Source organism: Leiobunum rupestre, chromosome 6, assembly GCF_980474605.1.
Source record: "Leiobunum rupestre chromosome 6, qqLeiRupe1.1.hap1, whole genome shotgun sequence".
Classification (NCBI taxonomy): Eukaryota; Metazoa; Arthropoda; class Arachnida; order Opiliones; family Sclerosomatidae; genus Leiobunum; species Leiobunum rupestre.
The window spans coordinates 58,867,167-58,890,400 of record NC_143389.1 but is presented as its reverse complement, the minus strand read 5'-3'; the positions used below and the strand labels follow the sequence as shown (position 1 = coordinate 58,890,400).

At 36.5% G+C, this 23,234-nt stretch overlaps 1 protein-coding gene across 2 annotated transcripts; it reads left to right on the top strand.

The window, feature by feature from the left end:
• Window positions 1–1,714: 1,714 nt before the first annotated feature.
• Window positions 1,715–15,534, top strand: LOC149942830 (carcinine transporter-like). 2 transcript variants are annotated; one of them, XM_090177298.1, is made up of 13 exons: window positions 1,715–1,933; window positions 9,458–9,899; window positions 11,626–11,729; window positions 11,936–12,090; window positions 12,169–12,337; window positions 12,399–12,528; window positions 12,608–12,723; window positions 12,784–12,903; window positions 12,976–13,076; window positions 13,156–13,284; window positions 14,190–14,242; window positions 14,914–15,080; window positions 15,153–15,534. In XM_090177298.1, the coding sequence occupies exons 1-13, from the start codon at window positions 1,869–1,871 to the stop codon at window positions 15,214–15,216; spliced, it is 1,815 nt and encodes a 604-aa protein (XP_090033424.1). In that variant the 5' UTR covers window positions 1,715–1,868; the 3' UTR covers window positions 15,217–15,534. The 2 variants fall into 2 exon arrangements, with proteins under 2 accessions (XP_090033424.1, XP_090033425.1); XM_090177299.1 differs by lacking the exon at window positions 1,715–1,933 and adding an exon at window positions 8,222–8,426.
• Window positions 15,535–23,234: the final 7,700 nt, after the last annotated feature.

The window sequence follows — 23,234 nt, the reverse complement described above, 5'->3', positions numbered from 1 at the left end:
TTCTTGGAAATTAAATAGGATTTAGGAATATATTTATCCAACTAATCCTTCCAAATCCCGCAGTACGCTTTCAATGTAGTCTGTAGCAGAAAAACAGAAAGTTGAAGTATCCAATGTATGTCTAAAGTATAATTATGATATATAGTTGGTGCCCGATAACAAAACAATTAAAACTTTAATATTAAACTAATTAATGTTTTTACAAAAAGGGGATAATGCAATGTATGTATCAGTCTAGTTTTGCTATCGGAAGGAAAAGGTCAACGCTTGTGTTTCAATACCTAAGTTTTAGCAAACCAATCAGGTGGATTGTAAACAACGCTAAACATTGTTTTAACCTAACAAAAAATCTATACATTCTTTGGCAGAAAAATAAATTAGTAAAAAAATATAAATATTTTCAAAATATTTTAGTGAAAAGAATCGCTAAGGTAAAAGGTCGATTTGTACGTTGCAAAATAGTTCGCGAAACATGTCGAAAATTATAAATAATACACGTAGTTTTCACTTATTTTATTCAAATTGAAACCATCAAGTAAATGTATTACATTTTGGAAAAGAAATGAGTAAGGTTTATAAATGGTGAAAATGTTTTAGAAATAATATTAGTACTACTAAAATTAACATAAATATTTGATTTCATGGCCTTCCATTTATTATGAAGTTTCTTAATTTTATCAGTGGTACGGCGATACCGAATAAAATTACCAAACAATAAAATACTTAATTTATTTCTTATTTAAAGTATATCAAAAATAAAAAAATATCATTGTTTGTAAATTCTTTTGCCTTTTTTGAATGCTGGTTCTCGGTATAGCTTTCTGTTATTATTTCATTCTTATTCAAAACCGACCTTGATTCCGCGCGTCAGCCCATGTTTGCCAAGAGTTTAAGCAAGCCCCCCTTTACACGCGTAACTTGAACTCCAGGAATTAAACTCAGTTTCCGTGGTTACGAAGAAAACATATTGTATTTTTGAAGTGTATCAAAACGACAGAACTACAAGAAAGTAAATGTAAATTGAACAGCTTTTTGTATCGTTATGGCATGCTTAAGTTCCATATCATAATGTTAAAACTACGCGAGAATATGGAAGTACTGTCAAAAAGATTATAGTTCACCAATAATAAAGGAGGTTTATCACGAAAAAGTAAATCATTTTAGAAATACATTTGATAGGTTAAGCGCAACGCTTCCCAATGTATAACGCGTAGGCTTCCGCGAGGAATTTCGTCGCGCTAGTGCAAATATGTCGGTTGACGTTAGGCGCGCGTCCCGACTCGTTTAACCTCTCTAAAGAGAAAGGGGATTGTCAGTTACGCTTATCCATTACAGAATCCATCTAGAGCCTATTTAGTCAGATGTAGTAATTTAGTAGCGGTGCCAGTCAGGCCTCTACAAGCTCAGCCTCGGCTGTTCGCGCGTACAATTTACTCCCTTCAAAGTCATTGTTTAGTCGCCATTCCAGGAGGGACGCGACTTCCGCGAGATTTCGCGCTTTCTTTCTGTAATAGCCAAGAAAATTAGTCGTCATATTTTCCTCCAATTGTCACTATCCCCTCTCGTTCAAAACGCGTATACGGTAAAACGTCGAAAGTAAGTTTCACCCCCCCCCCCTCTTCTTCGTAAATATCTCCAAAATTACATCCCCGAAATATTTACGTTGACGCCTTCAAGTTTCAAGTCCAGTTCTTTGGTTTGTTAGTCGGGGAATGATACAACCACTCGCGGTTACGAGAAAACCATCTCCCGTAATTCGGCCACATTAACCGGTTCGTCACTGACGTCGATTCCAAAAAACCGTATCCAGTTTTTCCGTATTCTCGCCTTATTTCGGGTTATTTCTATCCAACGAATTGATTGTCGTCATGTCCGAAACACCGATAACGCTTCCGATACAACTGGCCATCAATGCCGAGGTTAAAATTGAAAAGTACGTATTCATTTTTACAAATAGCCCATATTGTCAATTTTTCAAAGCGTACAGAACCAGGAAACGTTTCTCTTTGGCTAGCTGCCGTTACCAATCCCGATTTTGAGGCAAAAACGTCGTGATCATTCACAATCCTTACGCATTCTAGGTTACATTTACGAATTCGTATATTTCATTTTGATAATATAACCTTCTTACCCATATTTAAGGGGTAATACAATGGGAATTTCAGTAAATCTAATTTTAAATTATTTGTAAAATCTTTGTTGAACTTTAGTTTTGTAAATTCGTGTGGTGTAAAAACAATCGAGAAAGTGTAGAAAGATGAACAATTAACCCAATTTCGTGTTGCACTTTTTTAAACAATATCGAAAATTTAAATTGATCGAGTTACCCAGCTACCCAGCAGTCGATCGATATAAATTTTCGATATTATTTAAAAAACTGAATAATGTGAATCGAAATTACCTTTAAGAATAGAAAATACGGCTGTATAAGAGTTTACCTTCTATTTAATTACTTGAAAAACTAATTGACTCGTGAATTTGAAAGCGCTTTAGAGTATCTTCACACAGTCTCGTTGAAAAAGCCATTTTAAACCGGAATTTTCTGAATCGCCCTTTTGATGTACATAAAATTACTGTAGTATTGTGAATGCGTTCTTTTTTATCCTTGTTTGCGCAACATTGGAAAATCGTCCAAAAATAAAAAAATTAATGAACTACAGGTATATTTAACACTGGTAATTTTAAATAACGTTACGCATAGAAGATAATGGTAAATTATAAATTAGCATAATGTTTTTACAAAATTAAATTTCAAACGGAAATTTTTGCAGTTATTCACGTAATGCAAATAATGTTCAAAATCTTAATATTTTCGAGTTTCTATATACCATTTTTAATAATTTGCTTGATTTAACAAAATGTTAACCATTTGTAAATATTTATCATTTTTTACCATAATACCGTTATTTACCAAATATTTTTCATAATTTACAATTATTTACGAAAATTAATTTTTTCACCGTTATTTACCAATATTCACCGCTATTTATCACTATTACCAATATTTGTTATATTTCACAATATTTTTCATTATTTACCAATATTTACCTTTAATATTATTTCCTAATATTTTTCATTATTTACCAATATTTACCTTTATTTATTATTATTTCCCAATATTTTTCATTATTTACCATTATTTTTCATTATTTACCAATATTTTTCATTATTTACCAATATTTACCTTTATTTATTATTATTTATCAATATTTACCCGATGGGTCGTACATTTACCTCTTTTTTTAATGGGATTTTAAATTTTTTAAAAATTCTGAATTTTTTATTGTGGATTTGTCATGCAAAGTCAAAGGGTGGGAAATCATTGGATTTTGTATTTTTGAATTTGTATCTAAAATTTATACGGGATTTTGCCAAATGCTACTCGGATTTACCAATATTTAATGTTATTTATCATTCATTACCAATATTTACCGTTATTTATCATTCATTACCAATATTTACAGTTATTTATCATTCATTACCAATATTTACCGTTATTTATCCTTCATTACCAATATTTCCCGTATTTATCCTTCATTACCAATATTTACCGTTATTTATCCTTCATTACCAATATTTCCTGTATTTATCCTTCATTACCAATATTTACCGTTATTTATCCTTTATTACCAATATTTACCGTTATTTATCCTTCATTACCAATATTTACCGTTATTTATCCTTCATTACCAATATTTACCGTTATTTATCCTTCATTACCAATATTTACCGTTATTTATCCTTCATTACCAATATTTACCGTTATTTATCCTTCATTACCAATATTTACCGTTATTTATCCTTCATTACCAATATTTACCGTTATTTATCTTTCATTACCAATATTAACCGTTATTTATCCTTCATTACCAATATTTACCGTTATTTATCCTTCATTACCAATATTTAACGTTATTTATAATTTTTAACCACAATTCCGTTATTTACCGTTATTTATAATTTTTAACCACAATTCCGTTATTTACCGTTATTTATAATTTTTAACCACAATTCCGTTATTTACCGTTATTTATAATATTTAACCACAATTCCGTTATTTACCGTTATTTATAATTTTTAACCACAATTCCGTTATTTGCCGTTATTTATAATTTTTAACTACAATTCTGTTATTTACCGTTATTTAAAATTTTTAACCACAATTCCGTTATTTACCGTTATTTATAATATTTAACCACAATTCCGTTATTTACCGTTATTTATAATTTTTAACTACAATTCTGTTATTTACCGTTATTTATAATTTTTAACCACAATTCCGTTATTTGCCGTTATTTATAAATTTTAACCACAATTCCGTTATTTACCGTTATTTATAATTTTTAACCACAATTCCGTTATTTACCGTTATTTATAATTTTTAACCACAATTCCGTTATTTACCGTTATTTATAATTTTTAACCACAATTCCGTTATTTGCCGTTATTTATAATTTTTAACCACAATTTCGTTATTTGCCGTTAATTATAATTTTTAACTACAATTCTGTTATTTACCGTTATTTATAATTTTTAACCACAATTCCGTTATTTGCCGTTATTTATAATATTTAACCACAATTCCGTTATTTGCCGTTATTTATAATTTTTAACCACAATTCCGTTATTTGCCGTTATTTATAATTTTTAACCACAATTCCGTTATTTGCCGTTATTTATAATTTTTAACCACAATTCCGTTATTTACCGTTATTTATAATTTTTAACTCCAATTCTGTTATTTACCGTTATTTATAATTTTTAACCACAATTCCGTTATTTACCGTTATTTATAATTTTTAACCACAATTCCGTTATTTACCGTTATTTATAATTTTTAACTACAATTCTGTTATTTACCGTTATTTATAATTTTTAACCACAATTCCGTTATTTACCGTTATTTATAATTTTTAACCACAATTCCGTTATTTACCGTTATTTATAATTTTTAACCACAATTCCGTTATTTACCGTTATTTATAATTTTTAACCACAATTCCGTTATTTACCGTTATTTATAATTTTTAACCACAATTCCGTTATTTACCGTTATTTATAATTTTTAACCACAATTCCGTTATTTACCGTTATTTATAATTTTTAACCACAATTCCGTTATTTACCATTATTTATCCGTGCTATTCTTGGAAAACCAAAAGGTATTATAGGAACTTTCAGACAACTAATTGTAAGTCAATGACGGGTTTTCTCTTTTGATGTTTGCCACTTTCTGTACTACGTTTAAGCGGAAAGCTATTAGAACTTCCTTGGGAAGGAATTAGATCGTACTTGGCGCTTTTCAATGTCGGTTTGAAATTGTTATTGTCTATTTCCTGATCTCTAACAGTCTCGAAACAATCGGGAGAGGCCACAAACCGAAGAAGTTTTAAGACCACGACGTAACGTACTGTCCGTTCATTTAACTTGCTACGACATTTTTTCAAAAGGGTGGGTCCATTATAGCCACTAGGAAACCATTTATACGCCTGAATTAGAGTGATTTTCTTAAATTTTCGATTACGTGAGTGACAAACTGCCAAAAAAGATAATTATAAAACTATGCATTGGAGGAGGTTTACGTGGCAAAACCACCGAAAATTATCTAATTTAGATAATAAGTTTATTCTAACAAAAACATTACCTTTTTTATTCTTTGATCAAATTACCAAAACAATATCAAAAGATAAAATATTTGATAAAACATATTGGATTAAACTTTAATCAGAATGTGATCAACATTTGATAGATTACTTTGAATCAAATAAAATTTGATCAGATGTGATTCAAACTATTTCTTCCGCGGCGAGTTTTCAGTTTATCTCGTCATTGATTAAAGGGGTAATCCCCGAGTTCTTCGGTTTCCCCTTTCCATAAAAACTTATAAGCTATAATAGTAAGTGTAGGGAGCTGTTGGCTCGCGGGGAACGAAGGGCTTTCCACCACCATTATGCACAGTATAGCTGTCAACAAAATTAATTGCATTAAAAGTCGCCAGTTGAATTGGCTCTATGGTGATGCCTTGGGTATTAGCCTAGATTCATTATTAACTTGATACAATATACTAGGTCATATAATAATTAATAATTAGACTTCGATTGCCATTTGATAGAATTCAGAAATTGACACAATATATTTTTCCAACTTTTTTTGGAATTTTTGCATTTACACAATGGATTTAAGTTGAAAATTAACATAAAAACAGATTGGCGTTTAGTAAATATCAAGTACAATTCTGTACAAAGAAAATGTATATTTAACACCACAAACCATCAAATTACCGGAAGAGTTATTTTTTAACTCTTAAATTTGAAGCTTTGTACAGAACAAAAATTGTGAATTGGCAATGACATTAGTAGGCGCAACTAGTAAAGTATTGCCCCTGATAATTTTATCAATTTTCGAGTTAAACACTCAATAATGACGACAATAAATAATAAGGGCTTGCCACCACCCTCCTACGCATTGTAACCCAGCCACCTGAATTAATGGCTTTAAAAGTCGCTTGATGACTTAGGCCTAAGGTGGTGCCTTGGGTATTAGCCTAGCTGATGATTATTATTATTATTAGAAGGAATGCCATTTTCGGCGGAAAAGAGGGGTATAGAGGTACATTGTACCCTCCTAGATTTCTGGAGGGGCTACAATCAATAAATTTGTAGCCCCAAATTGCCCTTCCAAAAATTTCATAAATAACATTTGGTCTATAATTTTCCAAAACCCTCAGAAATAATATTTATATTATATAATACTATAATAATATATTCATATAATTATATAAATTAAGAAAGTATTTTAATTGAATACTGAAGTAGATTAGCTATATGCTAAACACTGCTCTATTGTCGTGAAAATCACTTGAAAATATGTCACACAAATTTAGAAAAACCAAAAATACCAAAATCATCGTTTGTGGCTGAACCGGTTTTTATTTTTTAGACCACCAAATATTTTTTCTTCCTTCGCCACTGAGATACGCAGCACCCTGTACAAAGATTTCAAAACCACCTTTTGATCGAACTTGCGCTCTCTTACCAACTGCTTTACGCAGACTATTGATAGTTGAAGAGGCAATACACCCAGTCAATAGCGTAGATATTCGTGCGTATCGTTATCACAAGTAGCTCTAAGACAGTACTTTCTCGAGATAAAACCCAAACCACTCCAAAATTATATATAAATCGAGAAATAAGGAAAATTTTCGTTAATTCAATTCTTACGGTAAAGAAATGGCCTTAGAGGGAATAAAACCTCGGGCATTTGGTGTGGAACACCAACGTTTGCAGCTCTGGCCGCTCTTGCCTTTGGCTTTACAAAGGTTTGGCACCACTGTACAGGGAAATTTGAAAAATTGAAGGGTCTTCCATAAAAATTGCTTCGCGGGTTATATTACCTTTAAGTAAATTTTCTTTCAATATAGTGCAACCCTTATATTTGAGAAGTAACCTATACTGTTAACATTATTCGCTTTGAAACACTCACTCGGAAAAAAGATTGTGCCGATCAAAATACGTCATATTCTGATTATTTTTAAACTATTGTAGAAGGAATATTGGCGGGTAATTTTAACATTTTGTTTAAAACATTTCTCCCGTCGTAACATGTTTTTATTGTAAGATTACTGTTAAATATTTTACGCAAATTCCCTTTTTTATTGCAAACTACAGCTTCTATTGTTTTTGTTCGGCTTTTTAGTTTGATTTAAAACTAAAACTTTAACTGAAAAGTTTGAGCATTTCATCCACCAGGCTTAACTGAAGCTAGATTTAACTAACGTTAATTACATTAAAAACAAGTCGTAGCTCGTGTTAGCAGAATATACCTCCTTTAAGGACGTACAAGTAATTTCAACAACGTGAAACTCCACAATACTTACTAAAACCAATTTTAATCAACCTAGCTATTGGCAACGCTGATAAGTGGTAATGGTAAAAAAAATAGGTTTGGGTAAACCTTCCGTGATTCTGTCATATTGGCCGTCGAGTGTGAAACTGGCTTTATCAAAGGGGTATATTTTTACTTTGGTTAATCGGAAAAACTCCCATGCAAGCGAAGAAGGGCAAATCAGGGGTCGGCTCCTCTTGAGTGCGCTAATTACCCTTGTAATTTCTCTGATAACTCGCTCTCTCTTTCGTAAAACGATGATAAACAAATAAGCGAACGCGGTTATCGTGGAAGCGCGGCGGACTTTAAACGGAGCCAAGATTCGCAATTTTCCCCCCAACAGACTCACGAATTCGCGAGCTTAAAATATAAATGAAAGTTTTTGCCTCAAAATAAAGAGGTTCGCGTGAGTGCGCGTTTACAAACGGCTATTGAATACGCGAAGAATGATCGAGATCGGACACATAGCTCCAATTTAAACTGTTACGAAGGCCGGAAAGCGCTTACGAATACATTGAACTATTATAAAAAACGTGATTCATGTAAGTTGGTCCTTTGTATCATCATCCCGCTGGTATAGTTCAAAGTCATCTGATAAATATTTAGCGATTCGAACCAAAAAGGAAACGTTTGGGTTTAATTAATAATAATAATTACAGGTTGTTGTTGCGGCTGTTTTTTTGGGGTGAATAACAAAGCGCGGAATATTTGATTTGATTTGATAAAGTTAAAAAGACGGAGGTGCTTAGTTGAATCGTTCGGTTTCAAATTTTCAGGTCGTGTTCTATAAAAGCTAGAATTACGAAGTTTCGTGGTATAATGTAAAATTTATCAACAAGTTCGGAAAAAATTGCAGTTTATAGATGGAAAATTTCTTAACAAGTTCGGTAAAAATTGCAGTTTATAGATGGAAAATTTCTTAATATGCCGTAGGTGCTAGCCAAAAATGTCAATTGATGCGAAATTCATATGCCCAAAATTATACACTAATTTGTTACCGATAAATAAAAAGATAAGTGTTTCAAGCGAATAACAGCGGTATAGAGTCATAGATACATCCCTCGTAATAGATATATTCTAAAATTCTGGTATCAACATAGTCGGAAAGCCACGAAAATCGTTGAAAAAAGATCCAGTCGGAAAATAGTGCATTTCCCTCAAAGTTTCACCAAGTGCTCTTTTAAGGTTCGTCTTAGACTCAATTAAAAACGGTAAATTTAAATACTCTTCTCGGGTTCATATTTTTTTTGGAGTCGGTCTTAAACTCGCCTCAACTGCTATAAACATTGGTCTTAGGCTCAAAGTTCACTTTTACGGTAAAATATTGCGCGCTGATCAGGGTCTCCTTGACCAGCGAGAAAATTATTGGATTCGTTCAAAACTGCGAAATTAATACGTAATCGCCTTATGCCCTTAGTTTTGCACGTTGGTTTTAAGGACTCGGTCTCAATTTAGAGTTTTGTGTCTAATTTGAGACGAGAGCGTACAGCTTGTTCTCGTTTCCCACTTTATTTTTGATATTGTATATTAGCCGCATTAACGTGATAAATCAACGTGTGGTGGTTTCGTGTAGAAAAGAACCGTACCAGTTCAAATCGATGGAGTTCGAGGACATTCTGTCGGCCGTGGGGGACTACGGCAAGTTCCAGAAGAGACTGGTCTACTTTTTCCTGATCCCGACTTCGTCCATCCTGCCCTTTTTCTGCATGAACCTCATCTTCATGATGTCGTCTCCGGATCATTGGTGCGCCGAGCCCTCCGTTTCCGCCAGCAACCTCTCGCTCGCCGACCGCCGCCTCCTGATCAGTCCTCGGGTCAACGACACGGCCGAAGGTAAACGGGTCTTCAGCAAATGCCAGATGTACGACATCGACTACCAGTCCGTCTTGACGCGTCTCACCGGTGATATCAACGTCTCCGCGCTTGTAGAGGACAGCGCGTCGTGGCCCACGAAAGACTGCCCCGCCGGATGGAACTACGACACTCAGTATTACGCCAGCACAGCCACCACCCAAGTAAGAAGCGCCTAATACAATCTTATACGCATATTCTAATTTATAAAAAAAGTTTTAGGAAAAAATTAAGTTTATAACGTAAGATTTTATTAGACCAGATAAATTGGTTAAGGTTTTCTTTCGAAACTCAATTTTAGGTCAAATTCCTTGGGTGTAGATAACCAGATGTCGCGTTTCCAAGACAAGATAGTGAATATGCACGTTGAAACTCCACAATAGATGACATACTAGTGAGCTTAAGCGGAAATATATAAATGTTTCGGCAGCACTATCAAGTTAAATTGACTAAAAGTAGGCAAAATACTAAGAAAACAAGAGGTTTTCGTTCATAACGTCGCGTGCTTAAACTCTAAAGTTTTCTTTCGAAATTAATTCCGCTTTTAGGAAAATATAACACCTTTGGGACGTAATCTTTTTCTCATTGATTACTTCGGTTCATTTACTTCTGTTAAATTTCGTGCATACGTCCTTATCCATAATCCGTCATAATTATTTATATCTATTTAAACTCCGAGCTTTCAACGACTCCAAGTTAATTAGATCATAAAATAAACCTTCGTTTTTGACGCGTTCTTCCTATTAAATATTTCGTTGTATTTCAAACCGCGAAATCGCTTAATTACATAATGACGGTCCCAAAAATGAAAGATTCTTGACATTTGTAAGTTTTCGCGACCCCTATTCTCTAAACACCCAAGGCTAGCGATGACGCAAAAGTTAAATTGTAATTTGAAATTTTTTTTTTCATAAACGACGAGATTAGAGAATCTCCGCGCAGTTCCCATTACGAGATCTGGCGTCAAATAAATCCCCATTTAACCCTGTTTTAAGGAATTGATTTAAAAGCTTTCAGCGAATAGGCAGAGATATAAAGCCTTGAAATAAATTAAAGCCTCGCCGATACACGTTCCCGTTACAAACTTTTAGCTTAAATGACAAAGCAAGGACTCGGTCTTTTAATGCCTGCCTCGGTTGCCGCTATAAAACTATAGCTTGACAAACTCCCCGAATTTTCCCATTAGGTTTTCGAGTGGGGTTACATCCTGCGGTTGACATTGAGGCCTACAAAATTAGTATATAAATTCTTCTTGCGCAGACTTTCTCGTCTTTGATGTAGCCTTAAAATTATAATAAAGGTTTATAGTATACACATCAACACGTTAAGAACACTGAAGTTAACTGAATTTGTGGTATTAGTGTGTTTAAACAAGTCCATGAAAAATTCCTTATTTGGCTGAGGATAAATATGAATGTTACGCGAGACGTGAAAAGATTCTATATAACACCGCAAAATATACACGAGGCGCTTGTAGATGTACGTTTGTATGTAATGAGTCTATATGATTCGGCCGACGTCAAACTACATAGCTAACCTATCGTTCTGTGCTTGCTATCTATTGATAAATTGTGATTCTTCAATTTTCTTATTAAAATAATTTCCACACGCGCCGAGACGGCATATATTCTTCTAAAAATAGAAAATCGATTATCACGATTAACTTAACCAGGTTTTAAAGTATCTACGAGGAATGCTACACCCGTAATTCGAGGGTTGAGTTTATAATAGCGTTCTTATTTACGTCGCAGACGACAATTTAGGCGTCCCCAAGCTATATATAGTCCCTAAATCGAGCCCTTGAACTATTTTTAGTTTTAAAATACCGGTAGGTTTATAAAATTGCTCGAAAACGTTCGGAAATCAATTACATTCTGATTTCTTTAACAGTGGAACTTGGTTTGTCTTAAGGACTATCTTCCCAGCTTGGTCTTTACCCTTTCCAATGCCGGGTCCGCCATGGGCACCCCCGTTCTTGGATTCTTGTCAGATAAGTAAGTAGCCCCGGCGAAATTTCAGAAAAATACGCGGTGTTATTGCCCGCAAATGTTCGGGTAAAATTAAGCCACTAGTCTCTCTGGGGAGTACGATCTGAAGCGAAGGGTTCAGAGGCCTTGAATGCGTGTAATTCACATATGACGCAAAAATACGTCAACGAGAGTACCACACCTAACTAAGACTCTTTTTTCCATACGTATAGAGTTGGAAGAAAGAAATCCTACCTAATAACGGCAGTGGTGGCTCTAGCTTCAAGTATCTCGACCGTTTTGGTCTCCAATTTCGTCGTCTTCGCGATAGTTCGTACCATAAATGGCGGATTATTACCATCGGTGTTCCAAATACCATATCTCATACGTAATTTTTCTTGAAACTACATTACCACTCTCGGTCGTATTCATTAATATCTCAATTATCTGATATTTTTTGTGGCAGTTGTGGAGATTGTATCGCCGGAAATGCGAACCAGAATGAACGGAATTGCCTGCGTCTCTTGGACACTGGGTCTATCCGCCGTTCCCTTGATTGCGTACCTCAGCGGCGACTGGATCATCTTCGGATGGATTTGCGCTATTGCCACCCTGCCTTACATCCTATACGTCAAGTACTGAGTATAAAAAAATTTGTTTGCCGAGTTTGCTCGAAAACTAAAGTTTTTCTTTTAGATTTCTACCAGAATCCCCGAGATGGTTGATGTCGCAGGGTCGGTACGAGGACGCCAGTAAAATCCTGAACGAAGTGGCAAAGGTCAATGGCAAGGACGTGTCTCATCTGGACCTCATCAACGTCTTTAAGGTAAAAAAAACCAAACGTGTCTAGTCCCGGTTATCAGAAAGAAGCTGACCCAGTGTTATCACCCTGTATTCAAGAACAGAAATTCGCCGCAAAACAAAAGAAAGAGATGGTAAGCAACAAAGAGTACGCGTCACCGCTGGAACTCTTCAAAAACCCAGTCATCCGACAACGGTTCGTCATTCTTTCTTTATCTTGGTAAGTACTACGTTTTTGAAGGTCAATTTACTCGGGGTTAAAGATGCTGTATCGTGACAGGATCGCGGATTCCATGTGCTACTACGGTTTTCACATCAACGTCTCGCATCTTTACGGCAACGAATTCCTCAACTTTTTCTTGTTGGCGGCCGTCGAATTGCCGTCATATTTATTCGCCTGGTGAGTTTTCTTTTCAAGAATGACTAGCATTCAGCTATATAACGTGCGTGGCGCTAAAAATATCTTTGGCAGGTATTTGATCGAAACTCGTCTGGGAAGACGATGGTCCAACGCGGGCTTTCTATTACTTATGGGCCTAGGCTGTCTCATACCCGTTCTATCGTTCAACAATAGTTAGTATCCACGGTCCTTCCTAAAATGTTGGATTTAAGATAACGCTTGTCCTCTTTTTTTGCGTCCTGATTCGCGTAGCGTCCGAGACGTTAACGACGGTGGCCTCTCTGGTAGGCAAGTTCGGGTGCTCCGCGTCATACATGGTCATGTATCAGCAAGCTGCTGAAATTTTCCCGACGCCGCTCAGGGCGTCCGGAATGGGCATCGGTACGATTACGTTACTTTCACCGCCAGATTTGGTTTAGTTTTCACATAAGTCTGTAATTATGTTCCATAAGGGTGCCAGTTTGCCGAAATAATTACTGATAGCATGAGTCTAAGTATAACTTTACACTTCTCATTTTCCCGAAGCTAATCAGTGTTTCACCAATGAGCGTATAAATCATTATGTCGCTAAGTACTGAGAACTTTCTTCGAGTCCATGGACGTGTCAGGTGCCAGAGTAACAGTGGTGGAGGATTTTCCAGCACTTGGGCCCCTAAGCTCGAACTTAATAAACGAGTTTCAATAATATCTGACACATGGGCAGTTAGACGAAATATCAGACTCGCATGGTACTTTGACGTCATACCTCAGTGTGACCTCGTTGACCTATGATGTCAGCTTAGGTTTCACTTTATTGCGACAAGTACAATTCTAATAGTTATTTTTAAAGTCGATAGATGGAGGTGGGGTACCTGCACGCGTTATCTCTAGAATTTTTGCTATCACACTATACGTGGCTGTAATTTTTCCAATGGAAAGAGTAGGGAGTTACGAGTTTCTAAACTTCCGATTAGGCAATCATTCAACGACCGATTATCATTCACCGAACTCGTTCAGTGTCGTACTTATGTTTATGAGTGGAGTGACGTAGAATTGACGTCATACCCAAAGAGATAGGTACTCCCAGGACGCGTCATTACGACGACGAAAGCGCGTATTAGGCCTAATTTCTAGTCCACTAAAAATATATGGTCATTCTAAAAATGGCTCTCAGTAGAAATCTAACTCGGGGAAGATACGAAATTAACACCTGTCATCCAGGCTGACACACTCGTGTGAAACATAATTATATACTTATAATTTTTATTATTCGAAGTATGACATTTTGAGTTTTATTTGTGTTACAGCTGGTACCATGGCGGCCATTATCACCATCTGCACACCCTATATCATTTACTTGGTACGTAATCAGTAAGGATGCTATGTTTTGTATTTTATGAGAAATTTACATTGTAATATCCGAATGCCAGTACATCTATACGCTTATCCTCTAAACTAAAAATAAGTTATATTCAAATATGAGATCAAACACGTTTCAGCTCGTAATTATTACGAGCATTGTAATCTGGCAGTCATTCTGCCAACAAAGAGGGATATACCGCTAGTTGAATATAGATTTTGGACTATGTAAACAAAGTTTAATGCTCTTTTACGTATTTTTCAAAATAATTAGCTTGGCCAATTGTAATTTTATTAAACGCTGTTCACAATATGGATTGGTATTAACAATTAAACAGCCACCGAATGTAGTCAAATTATGGGGATAAGCCTTAAATTTTCCAACTCTACCTTAATTTTTCCAAGTCACTTGGCGAAATATTTGTTCGAATGTTTCTTGGAAAAAACGGTTCCTGAAAAAGGTCGTCAAAAATTTTAATTTGGCAACTCTACTTAATTTTGCCAACTGACAAAAATTATTGTTGGGAGGCTCTCCCTATCCCCCCTCAAAAGGTACGAGCCTCTAGTGTAGGCTTACAAAGACCAGTAAAACGCCAGATTTATACAGCCTTCGTGTCCCAGAAGCTCTTCGATTTCTCATTGTTATACGTTTTTCCCCTTCCGTCGCCATAGGGTAACTACGGTCAACACATCCCATTCACCATCATGGGTTTGGTGGGAGTGGTGGCTGGTATTGCCGCACTTTTTCTACCAGAAACCCTTAACGAGAATCTGCCACAAACGGTGGAAGATGGTGCAGAGTTCGGCCTTGATCAACCATTTTTCTCCTTAGCCAAAAAGTGAGAACCGTTTAAATAACCGAGGATGGGTAAAAACTAACATTTTCATCTATTTTTGTCCTCGGTTTTCAGAGCAAATCTAACACCGAGATTAAATCTTTACGACCAGAAAGAGTCAATGGAGGCCTTCGCTTGATTTCGCGATTTTCAGCATGTTCGTCATAACAGCCTCGCGTTCCACTTTTTTAGGATTAGTAATGAAGAAGACGAGCCTGGTAATACTGGTAACCGCTTTTAAAATAGCTTTACTTCGAAAAAGAGTGATTAACTTTTGATATCGCGGAATGACGCGTAACGAGGGAACCGATCCAATGTTACAATTTCGAACGCTTTTAGATTTTTTTCTAAAGTGTAGCTGTATTTTATAAAACCTCACCCAAACTAAAATGTAAAATGTCCATATTCTAAAAAAAGTGTAAATATAAATTTTATGATAATAAAAAATTTCACTAAATTTTCCAGTTCCTTCGATTTTCAGCAGGCTTGTGTTTTTCGAAAACATAAAATGTCAGTTCAAGCTAAGAAACTATTTTCTATGAGCGGAACGAACATTTAAATGATGTCTTGTAAATTCTGAAGAATTTATTCAATTCAATTCAATTTCAATTTATTTTATTGATAAAATTTTGGAGTAAATGTTTGTATTTATTATAGGGCCAAGTCAGCTTGCGACTTATAGATATATTGATTAATATCTTTGTTGAAATACTTTCTAATATGATTGGTATAAAACCGTGTGTTTCACAACAGATTTCTTAACATTCGCCAAAGTAAATTCCATCTCGGAGGGTTAATGCGTGACGATGGGTCCTGGGATGGCAGCTGCTTTGACTCCTATAGAGACACTATTGCTCAGGAGTGAATTACATCCGTTGCAGGTACTAGCAGAAATGCACGAACCGAAATTATCAGCGCTCGCGCTATTCCTCTAACACGGGCGGTAAGTTCTTAGTTTGCCCCCACCTTAGTGGCCGCTAGGAGCAACAAACACAGCACTGCCCACACAAGGAGAACGCAACCCTTCAAAAGTCGTGCATGTTCTAGCGTACAGTTTTCATTGGTTAGACGCTTTAGCGCCTGCTGCCGTCGGAAGGGGAAAATTCGGAAACTGTCTCTCCCCCCCCGCCCGTAAAACGTTCAGCGTAAAGGTTAATAATAATCAGCTAGGCTAATACCCAAGGCACCACCCTAGGCCTAAGTCATCGAGCGACTTTTGAAGCCTTTAATTCAGGTGGCCGGGTTAAAATGCGTAGGAGGGTGGTGGCAAGCTCTGCAAGCCACGCGAGACAACAGCTCCCTACACTAACTATTACCGTTAACCTCAACAAGATTTTATGGAAGGGGAAACCGAGGATCTCGGGGGGAAAACCCCTTAACCCAAATGAAATTTGTACACAACACTACGTTAGCGTGTTTAAAGGCTAGCTTGCAGCTACGTTTTCCTTGTTGCTCCACTTGAATCCTCTTAGCTCCTAGTGGCCCGCGTGCAGCGTTGCCAGGTCAAAAACTGGAAATTATTGCACCCCTGATCGATAATTATTGAATTCTTGGAAAAATTATTGCATTTCCTCTTATTCAAAGAACTTGTAGTTATTTAAATTTTTAATATTATTTTCTTTATGAAACATGAGTCAAAACCACCTAATTTAGAGATATTAAGGCGGAAGTCGGTGGTTTTGTGTTTCGGGGAAAAATAAGAGATGGCGCTATCGTGCTGGAGCTGAGTAGAGCAGAACTGTCAAACTGCCGCAAACTGAGTTTAGTAACTTTAGTTGTGAGTTACAGCTCCAGACAATTTTGTTTGTATGGGGCTGAACATGAATTAAAATCATAATATTCGATTTATGTAAAAATTATTGAAAATATGGTACATCTTAAAGAAATTATTGCATAAAAGCGTACCATATGGTACACGGCTAAAATTATGGTACGCCCAAGATTTCGAATTAAAATTATTGAAGTGTACCATAATTATGGTACGCCTGGCAACGCGGGCCGCGTGTCATCTTCCCCCATAGAAATATAAATGAGACTAGAACCACTGCGCATTAAACATTGTCGGCATGGTTACGGCAGAAATTTTGAAGGTTGCTAGCCACTGCGCATCGCAGTGATGGTACTTTTGGGTTTGCGTTTTTCGCGTCCATAAGCATAACCGCGGAAAATTGAAAATGGTAAAAATTGCGTATTTGTTTGCTCTGTACTAACCGATTTGGGAAAGAAATACAATGCTAATTTCATAAGTATGTAATATTATAGGAATTATTTTATACTAAACTCGGAATTTAAGTGTTTTTCATTTTCAGCGAATTTAAGAACTTCCTCCACTGCAATAACTTTATTTTTCAGAATCACAATTATTGAAGAGGGGAAAATATGTAACCACCTTAAAATTACCCAACACAGGTATTCAGACTTGGGCAAGGTTGTTTTTAAGTGGTGTTCAATTTTTTTATGAATTTGCCTAAACTACCCAAATGTTTGATATAAATTTTCTAAAATAAACACATTTGAATCCCAGTTTAAGAATTTCTTTAAATCATATTTCCACTAATTTCAATAATTTAAAAGAATTATGTTCGTCGTGTTTTGCTTACCTATCTCACCTTTGATACTTTCCGTCTATCTAACGATAGGGAATCACATGGCCTCAACAGCTTTTGTATTGGTTAATTTGGTTTGCCCACCCGTGTATCCTGAGGGTGGGCGGTGGCCACTCTTTATTATAGGATGGTAAATTATATATCAAAGGATAGGAAATCACATGGCCTCAACAGCTTTTGTATTGCTTTGCCCACCCACGTATCCTGAGGGTGGGTGGCGCCCAAGTTTTAATCCTTCAACTTAGGATGGAATTTTATATATCTAACGATAAGAAATAACATGGCCTCAACAGCTTTTGTATTGGTTAATTTGGTTTGCCCACCCGGGTATCCTGAGGGTGGGCGGTGGCAACTCTTTAAGGAATTAGGGAACGAAGTCGAAGGCTTGGCAAAACCACCGTGTGACGGTGAGCGTTAACAGATTAATTTGCGATTGGGTTTGGTTTGGATGGTTTTAACTTAGCTTGATTGAATATTTCGTTATTGCAATGTTTATTTGTAGGGTGCGAATGTTGTGTTTGTATTATGACGGTTGTGGGTGTTGAGTTTGTTGTGTTTCTGTTATGACGGTTGTGAGTGTTGAGTTTGTGTCTGTTGCGTTGTGTTTGCACGGGCGTTTTCTCTTCAACTTCTTCTTATTGACTTTTAGGATGGACCGAGTGCTGAGTGTTATGGCAACCACTCAACGTCCAATGGCAGGGTTTCCACCAATTGTTCACGTCATTCGTCAAATTGCGATTTATTGGCGCCGGCCGGGAATCGAATCCGGGTCTGCTGCATGCAAGAGATTTACTCTAACCACTGAGCCACCGACGCTTGCTAAGCAGCGGTGTTTTTCGAAAACAGCTTAGGTACTATACTTTATTCTACATCATTTTAAATATTTATAAATTATATTAATCTTATATTCAATTAAATATTTATAAATTATATTAATCTTATATTCAATTAAAAATTTATAAATTATATTAATCTTATATTCAATTAAATATTTATAAATTATATTAATCTTATATTCAATTAAATATTTATAAATTATATTAATCTTATATTCAATTAAATATTTATAAATTATATTAATCTTATATTCAATTAAATATTTTTAATTATATTAATCTTATATTAAATTAAATATTTATAAATTATATTAATCTTATATTCAATTAAATATTCATAAATTATATTATTCTATGGTCATCTGGGTTAGGCCTAATTTAGTCGTCTCCAAGTGCGGGTCGCTTGGAGGCAGTAGCTTGGGTTTTTAACTTAATCGGGTGATCGACGTATATCTGGCCAGATACGTCGATTCCCGTTCGACTATGGTACTTTCGGTAATTTTCCACGCTTTCCAAAATATCTTAATTTTCCCCATTTTGACTTTAAATTCTCGACTGGAGGTTGCCAAGCATTTTTTGTGTTTATTTTTAAAATAAATTGTCCGCGCTTGAAACGCGAGATACTCGTGTCTCGAAAAATAAAATTCGTGACTCGTGAAATTTAAAAAGAGGAGTTCGTTTTTTTTTAGAGCTTTTAAAAAAGGATACGAAGAAAAGGCCCAGTTTTATTATCGTTGGAATCGAAGACAGTCGGAATGTAAAGACAGTTGATTCAAGAGAATAAATCTAAAACAAACTGAAGTTGAACATATGCAAGTTCAAACCATGTTCCGTTGCGTAATGTTGTAGAGATCCGATTCGCAAACGAGGACTCATCTCTTTTCGTCCACATTGACTGTGAGGACCTTTTACCAACAGTCCCAGTGATAAACCATCATCATCAACTCTGCGGCAAAATATCCGCCGGACGTTACCTTCGATATCTTCGAGTACCGCGCTCGCATCGATCGCGTTGTATGCGGACAAACACTTAAATTGAAAGTCTTCGTACTCCGGTCAAGGAAAGACGCTAGAACATCGAAGTTTATAAACGTTTCACCATCGGTTCGTTCACAAGTTGTCAATAGTTTTAAGTTATAGTTATTAGTTAACGTATGGATATTGTTTAATTTTGTGTAGTTTTAGTTTTTAAGTTAGATGATAGGGAATTTGGTGCACCATAGAATAGGATTTTATTTAATTAGATCGTTTAAATAATTTTAACAGTTATCCTTAAAATTAAATATTTCTTGGCAACCTTCATACTCCTTTATTATTTTATACCCCTAGACACCTTTTTATATTTACTTTAGTAATTATATAATCGCAGGCCCCAATAGTGAAAGCCTGGCGAAACCCGGAGTTTATTCTAGTTGGAGCGTGGAGTCGGATATTCAAGATTAGACGTGATATATTAAAACTCCATACTCACGCGCTACAAAATTGGGGGCCCAGCCGGGATGCTATTTGTTTATTATTATAAAACCTTAATTAGCGAAATTATTCCAGTGACTTAGTTAGGAAGTCAATCTAGTTTTTTTATTTATTGTGGCATTTGGCGTCTCGATATTTTCTAGGTAACCCTAAGGTTTATTATGCCAATTTTTAGGTTTAACGTTTTGGTGTTAAAATTTTTTTATTGCTAAATTTGTTTGCCCATTTTCTTTTGAATAACTTTCGTTTATATCTCACTTTCTCTCGCTTACAGTGCCTTTTAACAATCAAAAGATATTAGCGTTTCGGGATTGTTAGGTGTAGAAGCCTCTCTCTCATCTTGCCACTTTCTTAACTTTTTTTTATGAGTGACCCTGCTCATAAGGAATATACGGATAAACTAAGAGGAGAGCGACTTCAACGTCGTAATAATCTAAAAGAAAGTGTTTTAGTTAGGTTTCCCAGGAAAGGGGCAATCAAAACCGAACCAACCATGCCTCTTACTCGTAGATCTGTAGAAAGTCGTGGTAATTCTCCCGTAGGGCAATGTGGGGGTGACCGAAACGATCCCAACTGTCGTAATTTAAATGTTATTAGTCTATTCGGACCCACGGATGGCGCTGGTACTAGTGCTGATACAAATCTTCCTTCACCCACGCTGTTGCCTATCAATTCACCTATCAACAATAGTAGGGTAGCTAACCCCACTTCTTCAATTGCCAACACAACTTGTATACCCTTAAATACTAGCGGCTCAAATAGTGTTAACGTTGCTTCTACAGTAGTCACTATCCCGTCCGATGTTTTAAGTCAAATAATGAGTCAATTAAATCAGCTTTCCGTCAACCAAGTTTCATTACAACAGGAGTTAGCTCCTGTCAACCGATTTCCCATATCTACCAACGCGCAGGTGCAAGCTCCGTCACCCACGGTGACCATCGCTAGCTTTAACTCGTCGCAGCCTTCTTTTAGTCAGAGAGCGCAACCAATTACTCAAGCTTTTACCCAAGGTCAATCCCTGATGCCTAACAATCAGCCGCTTTTGCAGTCGCAAGTGCCTTTAATGTCCCAAAACGTTACGCAACCCATTTAGCTTAGGGCCCACTAGTTTGCAAACCGTCACAACTTCAAGCAGTTCTGCAGGTGGGAATGTAACTAACTCTCCTATGCAATTTAATACGCCTATGCCTTACCCTCCTTATCCCTATCACCAGTCCGTGCCTTTTATGTATTCCGCACCTTTCACCGTGCCAAGCTTTACCGGGAAACCAACTGAAGCAGGACCTAAAGAGTTTTTACGCAAAGCCAAACAAATGCGTTTAACAAACAACGTTCATGAGATAACCTTTGTGCAACAATGGTTACCGGGTCTCCTTTCGGGGCCCGCTTTTGATTGGTACGCGCAACAACCCTCCTTCCAATCTTGGGATGAATTTGAAAGCGCCCTTCGCGCCCGCTTCGAAAGAAGAGGGAACGATGATCACATTAATGACAAAATAAGCGAACGCGTGCAAAAACCTCAGGAGAGTGTAAACGAATATCTAGAACAATTGCAAAAATTATTCGGGCAGTTAAACATTCCCCTAACAGAACGCGAGCAAATTCGAGCAGTTCACAGAAATTTGCGTGATGAAATCAAGGTATACCTGGCCACTAAAAGGTTCGAAACCCTACGAGAACTAATTGATGACGCCCTTAGTGTAGAGCGCTATGCAAATAAGCTAAAGCGAAATGGATCAGATAATTCCAATGAAAGCCACAAAGGTAGTTCTAGTCGTAATAGTATCTGGTCCCAAAATGGGAATCGTAATTTTAACCGTCCTAATTATCGGAATTCTAATTCTGGCAACACTGCGAAAACTAATTTTGATAACACTAACAGCGGAAATACTAACAGTGGGAATGTTTCTCGTCCTTCAGATACACAAATCGATAATTCCCAAAGAAGGGGGACCTACAACCCTACTTGCCACCATTGCGGTGTAAGTGGCCATATTAGACCAGATTGCCCTAACCTTAAGAAAAATAATTATAATTCGGGAAACGGGGAGGCGGGAGGTACCGCAGGGGCGCGAGCCACTCCCGCACAGAAATAAAATCGACCCCAAACAGCACGGAACTGAAAAGTGCCGAAATATTTAACCTTTCGGGCGCTACCCAGGATCATTTAAATATTTTTCTTTCTACAGTTCCATGCTTAGCTTTAATCGACCCTGGGTGTACTCACACGTTAATTCATAGTGATCTAAAGACAACTTTAGAAACTTTAGGCTTTCCAACCACCGATACAAACTTAGCCCTTAAACAACCAGATGGTTCTTTATTAACCACTTCCGGTGCAGTGACTTTACCCTTTTGTTTGCCCGGAAAGCAAGTAACATTTCAAGCAGCATACGTTCCAAATTTAACCCATTCCTGTATATTAGGCAAGGATATGTTGCGTCATACCGGCATGATTGTTGATCACAGTTTAGGAAATTTTACTTGGGGAAAGTCTTGCTTAGAAAATTACTCATTTCACCAATCCCCTCTTATCTCAAACATCAGTTGTTTTGAATTATCTGGTATCGATTCCTATTCCCGTCCTAGTAGCTGTTTGAATCTGTTAAGTCTCGATAACTTTATAGATGAGGAGGGAATAAAGGAATCATTAAAAAGAACCGATCTGGACCCCGAGGAATTGATGAAACTAGAATGTTTAGTTAATAAATACAAGCCCATTTTCTCAAAAATTCCAGGGCGAATGAAGGGCGTAGAACATTATATCGAACTTTCCACCGAAATACCTATATCAGTTCCCCCATATAGAGTTTCACTCCCAAAACGTAGTGCTATCGATGAGATAATCGACGAAATGATAGAGCAAGATCTCATAGAACCCTCCAGTGGTCCCTGGACTAGCCCGACCCTACTCGTTCGCAAAAAGGACGGAACATGGCGTTTAGTAATAGACTATCGTAAGATTAATGGTGTAACGCGTTGAGACGCCTATCCCATGCAGCGAATAGAAGATATTCATGACTCTTTACGCAAACCGAAATACATAACAACATTAGATATGAGGGCTGGTTATTGGCAGGTAACGCTGCATGATAACCATCGAGATTTTGCCGCGTTTGTTACACACAGAGGTCTATTTCGCCCTAAAGTTTGAATGTTCGGACTTACGAATGCACCCGCTACGTTTCAGCGTATGGTTAACTCGCTTTTTGGAGATTTGTCCGGTACGGGAGTGTGTGCCT